This window comes from Mugil cephalus, chromosome 2 (genome assembly GCF_022458985.1).
Source record: "Mugil cephalus isolate CIBA_MC_2020 chromosome 2, CIBA_Mcephalus_1.1, whole genome shotgun sequence".
Classification (NCBI taxonomy): Eukaryota; Metazoa; Chordata; class Actinopteri; order Mugiliformes; family Mugilidae; genus Mugil; species Mugil cephalus.
The window spans coordinates 2377933-2395835 of record NC_061771.1 but is presented as its reverse complement, the minus strand read 5'-3'; the positions used below and the strand labels follow the sequence as shown (position 1 = coordinate 2395835).

The 17903-nt window shown below is 41.2% G+C and overlaps 2 protein-coding genes across 3 annotated transcripts in view; one reads left to right on the top strand and one right to left on the bottom strand.

Annotated features, from left to right (window-relative positions):
* The window catches only part of ntn1a (netrin 1a), a 56013-nt gene extending 39616 nt beyond the window's left edge, over window positions 1-16397 (top strand). For both annotated transcript variants that reach the window (XM_047578267.1, XM_047578266.1), the window contains exons 5-7: window positions 2106-2159; window positions 9613-9687; window positions 13331-16397. In XM_047578267.1, the coding sequence (XP_047434223.1) occupies window positions 2106-2159; window positions 9613-9687; window positions 13331-13659 (458 nt within the window). In that variant the 3' untranslated portion in view covers window positions 13660-16397. The remainder of the gene's footprint in view (window positions 1-2105; window positions 2160-9612; window positions 9688-13330) is intronic.
* A 260-nt stretch (window positions 16398-16657) lies between these two features.
* The window catches only part of stx8 (syntaxin 8), a 37557-nt gene continuing 36311 nt past the window's right edge, over window positions 16658-17903 (bottom strand). Inside the window, exon 8 of the mRNA XM_047578268.1 lies at window positions 16658-17453. Within this exon, the coding sequence (XP_047434224.1) occupies window positions 17389-17453 (65 nt within the window). The 3' untranslated portion in view covers window positions 16658-17388. The remainder of the gene's footprint in view (window positions 17454-17903) is intronic.

The window sequence follows — 17903 nt, the reverse complement described above, 5'->3', positions numbered from 1 at the left end:
CATCCTTTTCTGTCCGGCAGCCTTCAGCTTTCTGACCAGTAAATCTGCAAGCTTAAATAAACACTCTGTTAAACTGAACCTCAAGGTTGTGGTAGCATAATCTTCCCAGCTCGTTGCACTCCATAAATCTGAGAAAAAACCCCAGAGCTGTTGACACCAGCATCTCTGGGTGTCTTAGATAACATTACAGAAACATTTGTGCTGAGTTACAAAATCAGCATCAGTATCAATCTAAGCCAAAACATGTGCTTTTATTGTTGACAACAACAAAAGAATCACCTAAGGGAAGGCCTGTACTTAAATACCCATATCTTATAATGATAATCATGGGCTATTTTTGTCTTTGTTTTTTGTTAAGACAAAACACTCTGATTTATGTGCCCTGAAAAATAATAAAATACCAAGATGTCTACATGGCCGTCTGAGTTTAAAGTCCAAACTAACAAATAAATTAAATGGATGTATCATCTATACCAGGATTTCTGGGAACGTTAACTCAGAGTTATGATGTGAAAATAAATAAATAAATAAACAAATAAATAAAGTCCCTCTCTGATGATTTCAATTAATCTTAAATGTTGTTTGACTTGCAAAGGGACTAGGGACTACTCTTAACAGAGTTATATCATATTGGAGGTTGTTTATACTTCCCAGTGTTGTCAGCCATAAATCTACACAGATACACAAATCTACACACATTAAGCAAGCTTCATATTTAAATATCACACATGGCAGCTGATTACTGGTGGAAGATTGCTGATCAACAACGGCACCAGCAAATGGACCTGTGGGCCTGAGACGACATTGTTTTGGCAGCGATTGTTTTCCTAACATTAAACAGTCAAAACAAGTTAACAACAGACGTGCACGTCATTCCACTGAATCTAATTTACTCGCACTCTAGACATGGATGTACAGAGGCAGGTTTCCTCAGTCCCAGCTGAAAAGATCTGATTTTACTTGCTCAAAAGACTTGATTCTTTCTTTCTTCCTTCCCTCATACACATGCGCTTCACTCTTACGCTGCTGAAACCACCACACCTCTTCCCTCACTGTGTCAACTTTTTGGTTTGCATGTGCCTTTGATGCATCTCTGTCCTCCCTCTGCTGCTCAGACATTTTGAAGAGGCCTTTTCTCCCTCCTGCCCATAGTAACAGAAAAAGGCATTATACATGTATTATATCTTCACTTGCCATCCTAATCCTCCGGAGATAAGAGGACTGTTTCCATGCATGGTTTACAGCATGGTCATACAGCAGAGTGTGAAGGAGGGCTGAGAGAATCAAGTCTTTTTGGACATCCAGCTCTGTTGTAGTGTACCACCACAGCTGGACACATGGGAGGAGGATGAAAAAGATAAATGGCACCACAGTAATGAAAGTTTTAAACTGTTGACAACATTTATTATGAATCTAAACGAGAGAGGGGATCCACCTGGAACTGCTGTTGGTATATAATGGAGCGTTTTAACACAATGCCTCTATTAGACATTTGCCAGTACAGTTAGGAAGCAGAGAAAGCAGCTGCTGTTTAGCTGAGTTTTAGTAATCTTCTAAAGTGACCACCAGTAACCTGGTTCGGTCCAGCAGCAGGTGTGACACTGAAACAGGTCCGTCAAGCAGCAGATTTCTCTAAACCTTCACCTTTGACTTCCCATGAGTGATTAAGATCATCTGGTAAGGCTGAGTGAGCAACTTTGACTACATTTGCTTTTAAGAAGAAAGAAAGGGACTGTTGTACTTCTTTTGTACAGATTACATAGACGCCTTTTCCTATGTTTTATTATACATGACATTTGTTTGAGAAGTTAACAAAGGTTTCTGTACAGACTTTATATCAGTCAGATTTAAACTTCCAGACACATCTTAATGTGAGTGAAGGCCGTTAAACATATCTATTGCACATTAACACTAAAGTCTTGTCTGTAGAAAGAATAAATCTCAGTTCTTTGACTGTTCCATGACTTTAAGTTTGTTTTCTCTGACTCATTAAATGAACACATTCAAAGACCAACACGCTTTCACACAAAGACAAAAACATATGGGCTGTGTAGACTACACGATTTAATGGCCTTTCTTTTTGTCTATGCTTTCTCTGAGAGTAGAGATTCCAGTTGCACCTCCTACAACTCCGTCCAGCAGCACAGAGGAGCCATCAGGTGAGTCAAAGAGCTCTCTTTATATGTATATATATTCATCTATATGTTGCGGTAGACATTCAAATAATTTGTCCTTAAGGGAAAGATGCGGAGAAGTAAGAATAAACATGGTATTTTTCAGTTCCACGCCTCATTCCAATATCTTTCCACGAGTGTAAAAACAGGATAAATTGGATCCCACTTGCCTTCCCCGCTCCTTATTATTAGGGGTTCATGAATATTAAATCCATTAGCAGCAGCTCTGGGATGTGCCTCCTTTAATCTCTCACACTTTCACAATTAATCAGTCTAACTGCGGCGCAGCGGGGTGTTGGTGTAGTGTGCAGCACTGGGGCCTGGCAGTTTGTTTGATTTGATGATATTTCATCTCTCCAAACCCCCTCTTTCCCGCTCCTTTCTTTCTGATGCCTGGAAGTGAGAGATTGACTGATAGCTCAATGATGCATTTTTCATTCGTTCACCAGATGATTTCTGTTTGAAATTACAGTTTTGGGATTTTGCCATCCATCTTTTATGAAGGGATATGACATCAGGATTAGTTGTGGTATGCCAGATATATTTTTATATATACAAATAAACTCTAACAATTGGTTCAACTTAGGTCTAACTATTAAAATGGTAAATATGAGTGGATTATGAGCTCATTAATTGTTAGAATAGTTGATGTGTTTGTGGTTGAGAAAGCTATTTTCAGTTGAATTGTATGTAACGTATCTTCTTGGCCTATTCATTATTTGGTTGCTAAATAGACATACCTGTACAAACCCCATGTTTCCATAACTGGAAAAAGTTGAGTCACCTGGCTCGTAGCATGTTTCCCCGTCTCCCCCGTGAAGTTGCCGGAGGCCCGGCCTAGGTGCATGCATATGCGTGAACGGGTGCGAGTTCAGAGGCTCCTGCAGCTGTTTGCACGTCTTGGATTGACAGCACAGTCGGGATATCGCTGGTCTCCAATGCTCCTCCGCCTCTTTTCTTTTCTCTCTCTGTCTCTTTTCACTCCCTTCCACCTCCTTGGTCTCCCTCTGTTTCACGCTTTGTCTTCACATAACACCGTGGGTGGTGCAGAGGTAGAATATCTGGAGTTTCTCTGGGCCCCCTTGTCAGGACTCTGTCCGCTTTTTGGGGCGAAGGAAATTTTCTTCCCATCGAGGCAACTCAATAAGGGCTCACTGAATAAGGGAGAGAAGGAATATATTAAATGATTATTTCATCAACTAAAATGTAAAGTGGATCAACACTTACATTGTCATGTTTGCATGTAACTACAGTACAGTTTAAGGCTAAAGTTTCACTGATTAAACCTTGAGCTGATGCTAACACGAGCTGAAGGTGCCTGTGTAATGATTTGGACTCTGCGGCCACATGTAATCTAAGAGTTCTGTGAATTTCCTCTCCTATGTGCATTGAGCATAGGTCCACTCAAGCCCAAAACAGACATGCGGTAAGGTGCAGCATCTTGATGGACATCGCACATCTGCGTTTGTCATGTCAGAATTGTGAGGGTCCCGCTGGCCCACCCGCACTTGAGGCCCAGAGTATGCATATATTAACCCTCGAGTCTTTTAAGGAGGTCGTACAACAAACGCACCTCTGCTCGGCCTGGGACTGCTGCATGATGTATAGTTTGTGATTGCAAACACATGTGGAGTGTGTGGAGATTTACCACTTTTTTTTTATAAAAACATGGAAGTATTAACAATGATTAATATTTTGAACAATATCAGCATTCATGTTAGAAGGAGTAGTAGTACAGCATAAAAGCAACCCATTTAAGTTAACGATACCATACGATATTCCTTGTCAGTAAAATGTTGATATCAAAAAAATAAAAATGTAGATATTTACTATTATACTGCAAGGTAATGGAAGATTAAAGTTTTTTAAAAAAGGATTTCAAAAGGCAGTCAAAAAAAATAATGAAAATAATAACACATTCTAAAAAAAACAACACAAAAAGATTGGGACATTGCAAGGAGGAAGTGCACGGAGAAAGAAGACGATGTAGACAGATACGGAGAAAGAGGTGCATTGATACTCAAGACAAAAAAAAAGTTGGATAACTTAAGAAATGTAGAAAGTCAATTAAGACATAAAAAATGGGAAATGTTTGTGAAATGGGACGTCGGGCCTGACAGCTGTGAGGCAGGTGTCTCGTTGCGCCTCTCTTGAAGGAGGGCAACTGTGTTGGTTGGGGCGGAGGGCACGGGGGAAGATGGAGTGGATATTAATTTGTCTCCTGGAGCAGGGCTCTCCCCCTTTCGACCACACGGAGGGCTGGAATGCATGGAGAATACCTCCGATGGTGTGGCCCAGACAAAACACACATTGTGCTGGTAGGTCATGGATGGTGTGAGCCGCCACTCCCACGGGTCGTGACAGAGACGTCTGCGCGGCAACGAAATGTGGTGGAGATTAACTGCTGATGACCTGTAATGGCCGCCTGGGCCTGTCAGAATACACAGGATGTGAAAGTAACTGATGATGAGGAGAGGGAGAATTGGAGTGACGATGATCGCGCTCATGAGCATAACAAGGTTCAGCCCGTTCCATTTTATGTGTGTGTGTGTCTCATCTGAGGCTGGAAGTGATCAGAAACTGTGGTGGACCCCTCCTCGGATTTTTTGGACATGAGTCTTGCTTCACCCACCCTGTTCAGTACTCCAGCGCGCAGTACAATGTGGGATCTTATTACCCTACTTAAACGTATGTGTGAGAGTGAGAGAATAAATAATGACAAAAAAGATATTTTTCAAAAATCAGAGCCAAACAGAAAAGATCACAGTATTAAACTGTCATTAAACTTTATTTCCTTTTTTCCCTGCCCAAGCCCCTTTTTAATCCTTGGCAGGGTTACTTCCTCTCTCTCTGTGTCCAAGCTTTGGGTGCTAACCAACAAGAGTCCCCCATGACTCATCTGAAACTCATCAGTTACAGTAACGGAGGAAGACCCAGCTCATCAGAGCTGATTGCACACCACCCAAAAGTAAAATCTCAAATCAGGTCAAGAATTGTAACAGCCTCTTCTCTGGCTGTAGCAGACAATACAATGAGAAAAGAAGTGGGAGGGGGCTCCTTCTCTTTCTTGCCTCCTTTCTCGCCTCCTCTCTCTCTCTCTCTCCCTCTCTCTGTCTTCAATGGACAGGATCCAAACTAGCAGCCCAGCGCGGAGCAGAGACCAACAGTGCAGGGCAGCACACTGGGCTCTATAATCTAATTACATGCTTTATTTGCCACAATTTGTTTCTCAATCAGTCTTGTTGAGGGAGAAAGCCCTCCCCCTGGGCTGCCATTCACACCTCAGTGTCTCACTGCTCTGGTCCCTCTGATACCACCCTGCCTCTGTGACCATGTTCGGATAGATCTAGATCTACATTTGGGCATCGTCAACCTTTCATAATTTGCTATTCAGTGGTAACTCACTACTATATCTATGGAATCATAGAGTTCCATGAGCTGCTCTGAATGTTGTCTTAATAGTTTGACTTTTATATTCAACAGTGCAGTGCGGTGGAGGAGAGTGAGTAGGTGGGCAGGCGTGTTTTTCGCAACCCTTTTTTGGATAGTTCCACAACTTCAACCATGTGTTTTAGTCCCCTTCCCCCGACAATACCCAAAGCATAGCTTAATTACAGCACACAATCGCTAACCAGAACCATAGTTTAACTGCCAAGTGCAGATAATATATAGAGTAAGAGGTTTAAATACTGAATAAAACTGGTGTCTTTGAATGTAGAGCCATTCAGAATCACTGCATTTGTGATCAGGATCAGATTGGATCAGGCATAAACTACCAGGACCATGAAATCTGTTAAGTGAACAGTTGTCACCTTTTTGATGATGATTGATGATTTCTTGGTTGTACATCTGATCATCTGATTTTTTTAACTCCATTTTCTTTCCATATGAGCCTATCCTTTCCTCCTTCTGTACATTGCTTTAGGGTACCCTCGGTCTTAGGTCCAACTATCAGATTTGTCCCCTATACCACATCTATTGCATCAGAATATAATAATCTACCGGCAAATTTCTGATGCCGTTCTCTTTGTCTTTATTTTCGGGATACCTTGGCTCTGGATATGCACCATGTCTCTTTAATTTAAGTTTCCACCTGGGACTCAGAGAAAACTACAACCACCCGCTTTGACTTCATTTCCATTCTGGAGGTCCCCATACCACGGACCAGAACTTTAAGCCGCCGCCAGCTTTAGATGATCGCGGTACACTCGAGAGGGAGAGGCCACCTCTTACGTACGGCTGAGGTGAAACTGGACGCTGCGTTGTTGTGCTTCATTTGTGTTGCATCAAATTTATTATGGCAGCGGTGGAACAAGTGGAACAGGTTACTTTTATTTTAGAATTTTGAGAAGGCGGAATTAAAATGCTTGAAATTTGCTGGAGCTGGTCTGTTGATGGACATAGTGTCATTATATACCTAAAATATATTCCAGGTAGCTTTAATCCTTAAAAACTCAAGGTTGGCCTTACAGTAGTAGAACTGTTACTGACTGATTTGATTTGATTTGTTTTTTAGGGGCAAAATATTAAAGAAGGTGTGAGAGGTTAATACTGGTCACTGAACCTTGGAGCTGTAGTTCCTTTATGAGGCATTGTAAGTTAACGGCTCCAACACACTGTTCAGTACAGTATTCTACCTTGGAGCCGCTTTAATGACGACGATTAGCTTAAAGGCTTGTACAGTACTTGATAGAAGGGGCAAAGGTCCACCTCTCAGTTACACACTTCTCAGAGCTCTGAAAGGCAGGAAAACAAAGCGCTGTAGTAACTACATCTACTCAGAACACCCAGAGCACATTTTAGCTCAGTATTCCAGGACTGCTTCCACTTCTCCGGCTTGTAACGCACACACAAAGGGAACATTTGTCCTCACGGTAGGGGACTGCCTGGCCCTAAAGGGGGATCTTGGGGTGCTCTCAGCGGGGCCTGGAGCTGTGTCTCAGGGGTACACTAATGGGGAACGAAAGGCTATCAAAGGGAAGTATCATGATGGCATCAAGGGGGGGCTATAAGAAAACAAAGCTTCTATTCCGCAGCCCCCTGATCATTTACATGGTAATCAAGTGCAGCTCATATAGCCTCCTCTGTTTCATTTACTTTGCCCATTTTTGTTATTCTCTCTCTATTTACTACAACCAGCACCAGTTCCTCAGGCTACCAGCTCTTTTTTTTTTTTTTTTTTTTGCTGATTTAGGGGTTTTACTTAAAATCCTGGGTCTCCTCTTCTTCTCCTACCCCAATGTTAAATTTCCCTCTTGTTTTCTCTTTTTGTCAACCTCTCCACCCCTTCGCTCTCCACCAGTATCCATTCTCCCGCCTCCTTCTCTTGTTTTGTGGGGTGGAGGGGGGTGCATTTTTTCTTGCTGTGGTGTTCCCCGGGCAACCTCATTCAAATGGAGAATAAAGGAGAGTAAAGGCATGGAGCAAAGATCTGGTCACATCAATGATGTTTGTTCATATTCAGGCTGCCTGAAAGCTCCCGTCCCTCTTCCACCACCCCATCACTCTGCCGACGCCACAACTCACTGCCCATGCATCTCTTTGTGCCCCTCCTATCTTTTACTACACTCACTACAGCTCACAGAAATACCAACTAAATAGGTACCGGGATCCAGTGTTTGTCAGTCGAGAAAGGGCAAAATGAGGAAAGAAATTGAAGTTGTTTTCCCTTGAATTGACCTAACACCTCATTATATTCTACCTCACTGTAAGTGATGGCAGCATCATGGCCTTGCATGGGGAAATCGTTGAAGCTATGTCTAAGTGGAGGGTGGGATAACCAACTGAATGATTCAATGCCCTAAAACCCATAGCAAACACACGGATCAAAGGTAGTTGTGATCCGCTGATGAATGTGTTTACCAAAAAAAAAAAAAATTGAAGTCCAAAAGTGAAAAACAAACCAAAAAAGAGGCTTAAGACATAATGGTAGTGTGGAAGAGACATGTTTCTTAAAGCCATTGACGTCAATGTGTTCTTAACTTAGACAAATCGTGCACTTGCATATCTTCAATCCAGACAGCCCATGTTTGCAGGATGAGACATTTCTATCTGGCTTCTTAAACAGTGTCTCTTCAGAGGATAAATCAACCTGAAATCCACTCACTTATTGTCAGCGTCCATACATACATATGATGTTTAAGAGCTTCCCTGCAGCAGAGAGCTGTGAGACGATTTGGGTGACCCCTCTGCCTGCGTGAGGTATTTATTTGTTCACGGCCCCAGAGTGGACGCACCCCCCAAAAAAGTCCTCTGCCTAACGCTTCATGGATGGCTAATTTTCCCTTCCTGACCTCCCTTTGTGCGGCATTGACCCCTTTCACACCCCCCACCTTCCACTCCCTCAAATAGCTGCCAACCCTCAGCGCTCTTTTCCCTCCCGTCCACACTGAAATGAATGCAAAGGCTTGACATGGCCCTTGGTGGGGCCTTGAAGTGATCCCGGGGTTATTTTTTTCAGGGGGTCGCGGGCTGAAGTGACAAGCGAGGTAAGATTTGGATGGTGGTGGGGGATGAAGTGGGTGTAGTAGGGTGGTCTGTTCAGGCCTGAGTCATTCCCACAGTTTGACAACGGATGGCAACAGAAATTTGGATTCCTTCAAAAATCGCTGCTTTCTTGAGACCAGTGTGCTTGGACATGTGCTTGAACGGTAACAAAGGTGCTTGATCCAAAACCAGCACATGCACAACCTCTAATTATTCTAGTACATCCAGTCACGGCGGAGATATGTGTGTCCACCTGTCAGCTAAAACTATTACAGATTTAAGTTACTTTACTTTCTGTGACAGGCCCTAAAGCCGGTGGACTTGCAGTGCACAAAACACACAAAATTGAAGTTTAGATAATGTTTGAACAAAGTAGAAATGCACAGTTATCTCTTTAAATGTATAAGAGTTAAGGATTTCATTCATTTCAATTGGAGTTTTTTTTTCTTTACATAAAAATAAATAAGAGTAAAATAGAGTTTAAGACTTTCAGATGAACCCCCCAGGCTACCTTACCCTTTTCACTGCTGTTTAACTCATAGAAATATTTTAAATTTATCACAAATAACAAGAATAAAAAAATAAAATTTAAACATGAATGTGTGACACCAATGCTAAATATGCTGATTAATTAAGTACATGTAATTTTGAAATCATTTATATTTGAATCATTTCTTCTTTAATATTTTTTTTCTAATCAAAATACTTGGAGCTAATTAAAAATAAGCTGCCCATGCTAAGGGTCTGCATATTTTTTTCATACAGTTTGTAATTTCATTTCTTATTCTTAACCCATGCAAATGTTTGAAATGAATGGAAACTTTTTCCCTTTTTCCCTATTCGAAAATAAAAAAAAAAACAACCAGATGACAATGTAATTGACTGATTTTGTCTCTTTCACCTGTAACGATTTTTTTTTTTTTTTTTTTTTCCCCATGTCTTATTCTTTCAGACTGTGACACTTACTGCAAGGCGTCCAAAGGCAAGCTGAAAATCAACATGAAGAAGTACTGCAAGAAAGATTACGGTGAGCCAACAGACAACACCCTTTAATAACTCAGTTTAACATTTGTTCCTTTTGGGAAAGTTTAAAACAATGTGGTCTGATGGAAGAAAGCCACATGACTTTTTATTGACTTGGCTCTGGGTAATAAACTGTTTTGCCAGTCTGCAGGGACAAAAAAATTTGCATTTAACGTTTTAGGGAATACTGAAATCACTACGGAACATTTTCTCCCACTGATCAGGTATTTGGTTACAAAAAAAAAAAAAAAATGAAGGACTGCCAAATCCCCCTTCTCCTCATATCCATATGGGTTCTCCTGGGCTCAGAATACCTTCCATCACATACGTGCCAGCCCAGCGAGTTGCCAGGGAGCTGCTCTCTTGAGAGTGGAGGCATTTGGATGTATGTCTTACTCCAGCTTTCTGAGAACCAAGACAAAGGATCAAACGGACGACAACAGATCTTCAAGAAGGATACAGAATCAGGCTGATGTGTGTTTGTGTGGGAAAGGTTATCTCTGAACTGGCATTTTAGACCTGAGTGGATAAAGCAGAGGAAGGGGTGACAGACAGTGGGTGCTCTCTAAGAGATCCTCATTAAGGCGCCCCACTTCCCCCACGACCGTGGCGTGTTCTCGCTGCATTCCTGTGACCATCCGTCTGCCACGCCATTCAAGGTGTGGATAAGACGTATGACCTCTCCCCTCTGTCCCCTCCATTGATTGAAGTCAGGCTGTTGAACTGGTCAAGCAAGCAGCAGCATCCTGCAGCATACTTCAGCAGCTTGACTGACAGGCCTCGGCTTTGTTGTGCAGGGATTTGGGAGGTGTTAGGGGGTCAGCTTATAGACAACTCCCCTTCCACCAATGCCTACCTTGCTACGGGTGTCGTGAGAAAATCTCGTCTTCGAAATATGTGTTTATTGGTTTGACTCGGTTGAAAGGCAGACAATGACGGAAATGTTTCAAAATCAGACTCAAACCTTATCTAGAATCTAGCAGGGAGCATTCATTTTATCCAAAACACAGATATGTCAACAGCGATGCGAAGCCTGAATGATAACAGCGGGGGTGGAGAGGTGTAGAAGTGAAAACAGGCATCAGTATGTCCTGAAGGAGAAAGCGTCACTCAACACATTACCGTACCCTCATGCAGGTCCAAAAGACAACCAAGTGAAGTGGGGTGAGCATCCAAAATTGATTTGGCATGTGTTTTTGTGTGCATGTTAAGTGTAGGGAATCTGCTGGTACTAGTGTTTGAGATAGCACCAAGCAAAAGACCAATGGCAGTTCCTCCTGATGTCAGTGGGCAGATGCAGGATATTTCTATGTCTCTCTGCTAAAAGTAGGGAACTCAGTAGGTTCCTCTAGTTCAAATTTTGGCGATATCATTTCTGTTATCCAGTTAAGACAGACAGTATTTACACTGACGCAAATATTGTTCTACATAAGGTATCATATATAACAGCGCAACAAAACATTACATCTGATTACTGTGTTTTTAGAATGGTTTGACTGATAATCCACTAATCTATGCACCTTCGTTTTGGAGTTCTTCCTCATCCTCCGTATAATCCACTATTGCCTCCCCCTTACCAGGGGGCTTGATCCATGATTCATAATGTGTAACAGTATATTTATTTCAGTAACAGACCAGAACAAGATCTCTGTGAAGTGTTTACCAAAAAGCCAAACACAACGCACATAATTTGGCTCTAGAGCGCCCCGGCGTTGGACTGCTGTGAAAAGATCAGCAAGGAGCTGGGTGCCATGCTGTGCTAAGAAATGGCGCTACAAGCTTCTGTGGTGTATATGAAGACATGGGTAAAAAGCCAAGAGGGTGCAAATGTCTGACCTCAGCAAAATGTCAAGCAGAACTACTGGAGGCATTTCAGTGTCCACAGAGCACGGCAGTTGTTGTCCAAAGACAAAAAGGACACACGTTGTAGCAGCTGGTGGATGCAAGGTGCTGCACAGGGTCACCGTCAGGTCATACCAGATCAGCTAGAAGAAGGCATAAATGAAACTCCTGTTAAACTCACCTAATTTATGCAGCACATTTCATACAGAGGGAAACAAGTGGAGGCAAACAAAAATCTCTGGGTAGATACAGAACAATGAAGAGTTTACGACTTAGAGAGGAGAGTCATAAGGTAAGTCTGCCTCCATCTAAATGTAACAAAATGTTCCTACCAGCATCTCTAAATCATATAACTAGGCTGTAATTTCTACAAAACACTGACTGAATGGGAAAAATTAGAAATTGCGACCGGAGCAGTGACTTTATGCAGCTTTCCATTGGTTCTAGTTAGAGGCCACCCACATGATTCTGCTGCCTGCCCAACAAACAGTCTACAAATCTACAACTTGCTATCCGTGTTCTTTGATGTTAGATCCAATGAAACAAAGAAAACTGACTATATTTAAAGTTGGGCAGAGTCTGGTTGTCTGTTTTCTCATTTTCCCAAGTCCTCAGGCTCTAGCTTCATTGTGAACCTCAGAAAAACTCAGAAAAACAAAGGCAAATAAGTTAATTTCCTCAAATCTCAAAATGTTCCTTTGATACTTAAATATAGTGCTTGAGACTATAATGAAACAGATATGCTTTCATTTTTCAAAGTCAGGAGGACATTACTCTTTTTGAAAAAGAATCCAATTTTGAAGCAGTTTGTGATCTCCAGCATTTATAAAGTATGAATCCCAAGGCAGTGATTCAGAATCTATATTACAAAACCTGCACCACATACAGAACCTACTGGCAAAGCTGCCGAGATGTTCAGGTCCATTAGCTCTGAAGGTGAAACCAGTGATCCAGTCACACAGTGGTTCATTTTAAAAGCTGCCCAGCAGAACTGTAATGGAACTTAATAGAAATCTAGGCAATATAACACATATCGATACACACTGGGACAGGATCCACGAGGGACTGCCTTCTCCTTCCTCCTCGTCTTCACTCCTTCTTTCTCTCACTCCCGGTCTCTGAGGACCATATCACCTCATTCATCATGTGATATCACTGAGAGTCTTTCCAGCTAACGCCTCTAATAGCCTCCCCTGCTTCCTAATCACATTACAAATCACGCTGCTGTGTCAGTAGTAATGGACTTAATGCATATGAAGCTCTATATGATAGCTGAACATAAACCTGCCTTTTCTCCTCACTGACATTATTTAAATCATCAGGGGATTTTTCTTTTCAGCACATCGGTGCCCATTTACCATTTCCATTATGTTATCACTTATTGCTTGTTTTTCACTGCCTTGGTTGGTTGACTCAGTGCTTATGGTTCACATTAAGCTCAATTTTCCCTTACGATTCCTACTGTGTTTATTAAGTGCAATAAAACAAATATATATATATATATAAGCGAAAAGGCTGGAATGCCTAAAAATGCATAAAAAGTTTGGGTCCGGTGTAATAATTCAACTGAACAGAAAAGAAAAGAAAAACAATATCCTAAACGTAGGAGGCCTATGAGGGGCACATCTCCAGTGTTCTCAGGAGGTGTCAAAGTGTGATCTCTCAATTCTGCAGCCTCTTTCCAGACTGGGGCCGACTTCTAGCCTTGTTGATAAGGTAGACTGTACCACTGCATGTGTGCTGAATGCGACAGAACAATGTTCACATTAACTGATGCCTGTCACCTTCCTGGCTTCTATTTGCAGCTGTCCAGGTGCACATCCTGAAGGCAGACAAATCCGGTGAGTGGTGGAAATTCACCGTCAACATCATCTCCGTCTACAAGCAGGGCGAGAGCCGCATTCGCCGTGGCGACCAGTTCCTGTGGGTACGTGCCAAAGACGTGGCCTGCAAGTGTCCAAAGATCAAGCCCGGTAAGAAGTACCTGCTCCTGGGGAACGACGAGGACTCCCCCGGCCAGGGCGGGGTGGTGGCAGACAAAGGCAGCCTGGTCATCCAGTGGAGGGACACGTGGGCACGCAGGCTCAGAAAGTTCCAGCAGCGTGAGAAGAAAGGCAAGTGCAAGAAGCCATAAACGGAAGAAAGAAGTGGAGAAGATGCCAGAGAGGGAGAGGAATTCAAAGAGTACAGCAGAGCGGGAGAATGGGGGGAGAAAGACAGAGGACCACAGACAGAGAAGAGACTGTTGATGTCGCTGCTTTTTTGTGTAGACGCATGAAGAGAATTATTTAGGATGATTTGTTTTTTTTGTTTTTTTTAGAGAACTTTTGTTGAAGGAGCTCATCTTGCAGATTTGGTTTAATGGTTTATTTTACTTTCTCTCTTGTGGATTTGCCGAGTTTGCACCTATTACCAGTATATAACGTTATTTGTGTTCTTTATCCCGGTATGAAATCATTATATTTTATGTTTGGACATTTTCTGCTGGTGCAAAAATGACAGAAAACCACTTAAACACAGCTGCAATTTTGCCTCTGCATGCTTTTTTTTGTTTTGTTACTGTACTCTTAGAAGCAAGCTTGTTTCATCAGAAACCTTCACCTACGATTTAGACAGTTACCTTTTCCTTCACTGAAATTTGTGCCATAAAAACTATTGTTGCTAAGCCACAGATGTGCATACACTTAGATATCAATGAGCTGCATTCTTTCCCTAGTTCAGGTATATCGGCAAATCAAGCGACAATAAATCTGCCGTCCTACATTTTGATCTGACAGGACTTTTCCAGATTTACAACATGCAAGTAACAGAAGAAGACCAAGGAGAAAATATATACATCAACTAAAGCATTTCTGACCTGATTCACCCCCACTCAAACTTCACTTGTTCAATTTTGGTGGTGGATGCATGTGAAAGCGTCTCATTTGAGACTGCAGTGTTCAGTTCACTGTATGGTGCTGCTTGTGGTACTAATGTTATTTTTTTTGTTTGTTTGTTTTTTTTTTTTTTTTTCATGGGGTTGTTGGTTTAAAATCACTGATTTCACTTTCATTACTTTCAGCAACTGTGATTTCGTTTTAATTCTTTATTTCACATACCCCATATAACAAGAGACTTGGAGGACAACAGGCCTGCCACACAGAGTCTTCCAAAAATAATTACAAAGTTGTGAGATGTTCATGGGTAGAGTTAACGGGATTAGAATGAATATGGACTCATACGTAGATTCAGAATGATATTCTTTTGTAAATTTAGTACTACACTTGCTCTACCATAGAATAATTGGAACTGTGAAGGTTACCTAGGTTACGCAGGTTATTGTGGACATGGGCAAAGAAGTGCAAATATCACATCACAGGTTCAACAGTAAATATGTTTTTAAGACTTATTCTTTTATGCCAGCTCATGAAATACGCTGCAAAACATGTCAAAAGAAAGAAAAATATTCTTTTGCTTGACCTCTGCCTTGCACTAACAGTGTGGGCAGCTACGAACCACTAAAACAGGTACATTTAAACTTTATGCAGAAAGCAATAATAATAAGCAAAGAATTGGCATAATGAAAATAAAGCTTTCTTACCTCATATGGTGCAGCGATGAATCCTGATCCTGCAGGAAAATGTAAACTTAAAAAGCACACATAAAAAGTGCTCAACACCATTATTCAAATTTGCTCTTGGAATCCACCTCACGCTCCCACAGTACAATGGGATGGCAGATAAATACCTTTACGGAGCGCACACATTCCTTTGCGAACAGGATGCATGACTGTACATTCACCGAAAGGACAGCGTGCAGCCTCCCATTCACCTGCCACGTTAATTCTCCTCACTCCCGACACTCAGGAATGGAGTGAACTGCAATCACTAGTCGCTGCTCGATTTGGACCACTTCTCTCGTTTATCTGTATGCAGTTCAGTTTGGATTTCTCTGAGGAAAGCTCGGGGGAAACACAGCTCAGGTTTGTAGAAAAAAAGCCTAGAGATTTAACTGATTTATCATCAGATAGAGTTTGTTTTAAGAACACAACCAGATAAATACAGCGACATGTATCTGTTATCTCTCAAAATGAAATGAAGCGCCTTTTCTATTTCCACAGCTCTGGAATATGTGAACAGAAGGTTTACATATGCTAGATGAGGTCATCTAAAGATGTGGTACCTAATGCTTAACTTTGTTAAAATGACAACTGATTGCATTATTATAGAAACCTACTTAGAATTAAAATAACAGTTTTGTTTATGATCTAAAATCCCTCTAAATTAGAAGCAGACTGATGTGTATTTGTCATTATTTACATTTAAGGTTTGGTGGAATTACTGTACAATCAATCCAGTGGTTGGGCTTTCATGATGCTACGTCCTCTCCAACTCTGACAACAATTAATGATATATTCACATGCTCCTCCTGCCTTTTATTGTTAAACGTACAACATAACGTTACGTCTTTTTTTAAATTCTCACAGTGTAATCACACCTCACTAGTCTCTGTAACCTCATGCTGTAAATTTTACATCTGACTCCAGAGCAATGGTTTGACAAGCTTCCTGACGAAATGCTACACACATACCCGTCAAAGCATTGCTTTGTGTTCATACTATGAATTGTAAATGTTGTTGTCACCATTGCAAAGACTCTTTGCAATGCTGTTTTACAATGCCTACTAATATATTATGGTTATTATATATGAATATATTTAATGACACAAGACATTGTGGATTTTATTGTCTTTTTCAATTTTTTTTTTACTTGTTTGTGGTTGTTTAGATCGTTGCCATTAAAGAAGGAAATAATAACTACTGAACACACCAACCTGGTAGAACTAAATTCAGATATTTCAGTTGAAATAAACTCTTGTTATGTTGAAAACGTGTTCACTTCTGTCACTTTTATTGTTTCGTGATTATATTATTTTTTAGTTCGGAGGTTTATACTGTGGCAGCTGTTCTCCATTCACTGATTGCAGCATCATTACACGTACTGTAAAAATAAATAATATGCAGATTTCGGAATGGAAAGTATGAAAGTGGTGCCAGTGCCAGTGAGTTATTTTTTCAGTTCCAGCCCAGCTGAATATCATGTTACAAAACACTCCAGTCCTCCAGGGTGATTGCAGACAGACAGGAGTCCAGGGGCTATTAACTTGAAATGTCATTTATTAGAAATTACAAGCTGAACTGATTTACAAGGAAGGAAAAGAGCCATGTTAGTACCACAGGCGATATGTTTGTTTTGGCTGTGGGCTCTTCTATAAACGTTCTAAAGTCCAGATAAAAAGATAACATTACAGTTGCTACAGTAATGCATGGGTAAATATAAGTGAGTGTGAATACTGCAAAGCTTGCGGAATTACTGTACCCAGAGCAGCCCAGCCACACACAGACCTAGGAAAGGAAAGCTCCTGGTGCCTACATACGATCAGTCAACACTCGCCAAAGTCCAGTCTACAATGATTTTCAAAACGTTACACACCTACAAATAATTTAACAGTTTGATGAGTTAATGTTTTCATGAGTTAGACAATTGAAAATATATTAAAGAATACAATTTACACCAAAGAAATATTAAAAAAAAAAAAGAAGAAGAAGAAAAAAAGCCTTTTACAAAGCTACAGTGCCTTGACCCAGACGTTGCCATCAGTATAAAAGTATTCATCTGTGCTGCTAAAGGACATAAGTCTTCATTTCACATTTCATTGCTTGGTCAGTTCCCAGTGACTTAAATTTCAGAGTGAGAGGAGATGTTTAAAGAGTCTGTGTCTGCACCTGTGCACTGCTGATGCAAAAGTTTCAACTGGTGATTGTGCGTCAAACTGCCACCGTAGCTGTCCGACTCACGTCCACGAGCGTCGCCATGGTCTTCCGCTACACAGGCCATGCGGCGATCACTATGATGGCTATAAGAAGCAGCACGATCACCACCAGCATCCCTGAGGAGGAAACAAATGACAGACAAGCAGAGAGATGGACATCAGATGATGAAGACAAAACCAGCAGGGCCAGGCTGAGGTTTTTCGGGTCCACACTTACGTAAATGTCGTATATTTCTCCTCTCCGATAGCCAGAGTCATAGTCATAGGTCTGACACAGCTTTTGCTACTTTAGTTTTTAAGTTATAGGTATGTAATGAGCACGGACATGAAGTACAGTATGCAGTATTCACGTCTAAAATGAAATAAAAGGTTTCCGAATTACAGCTCTCTAATATGTAGCCACTCTTTTTTAAAAGTAGCTGGAAAAATGTATTTAAATTAAGCCATACACAGTAAGTGTATAGTCATTACATAAATGTAATTTGAATATGTTTTGATAAACAGTCAAAACAGTAACAAACATGACCAAAAACATATGGACGTGTATATGAGGATGGCATGATTTAG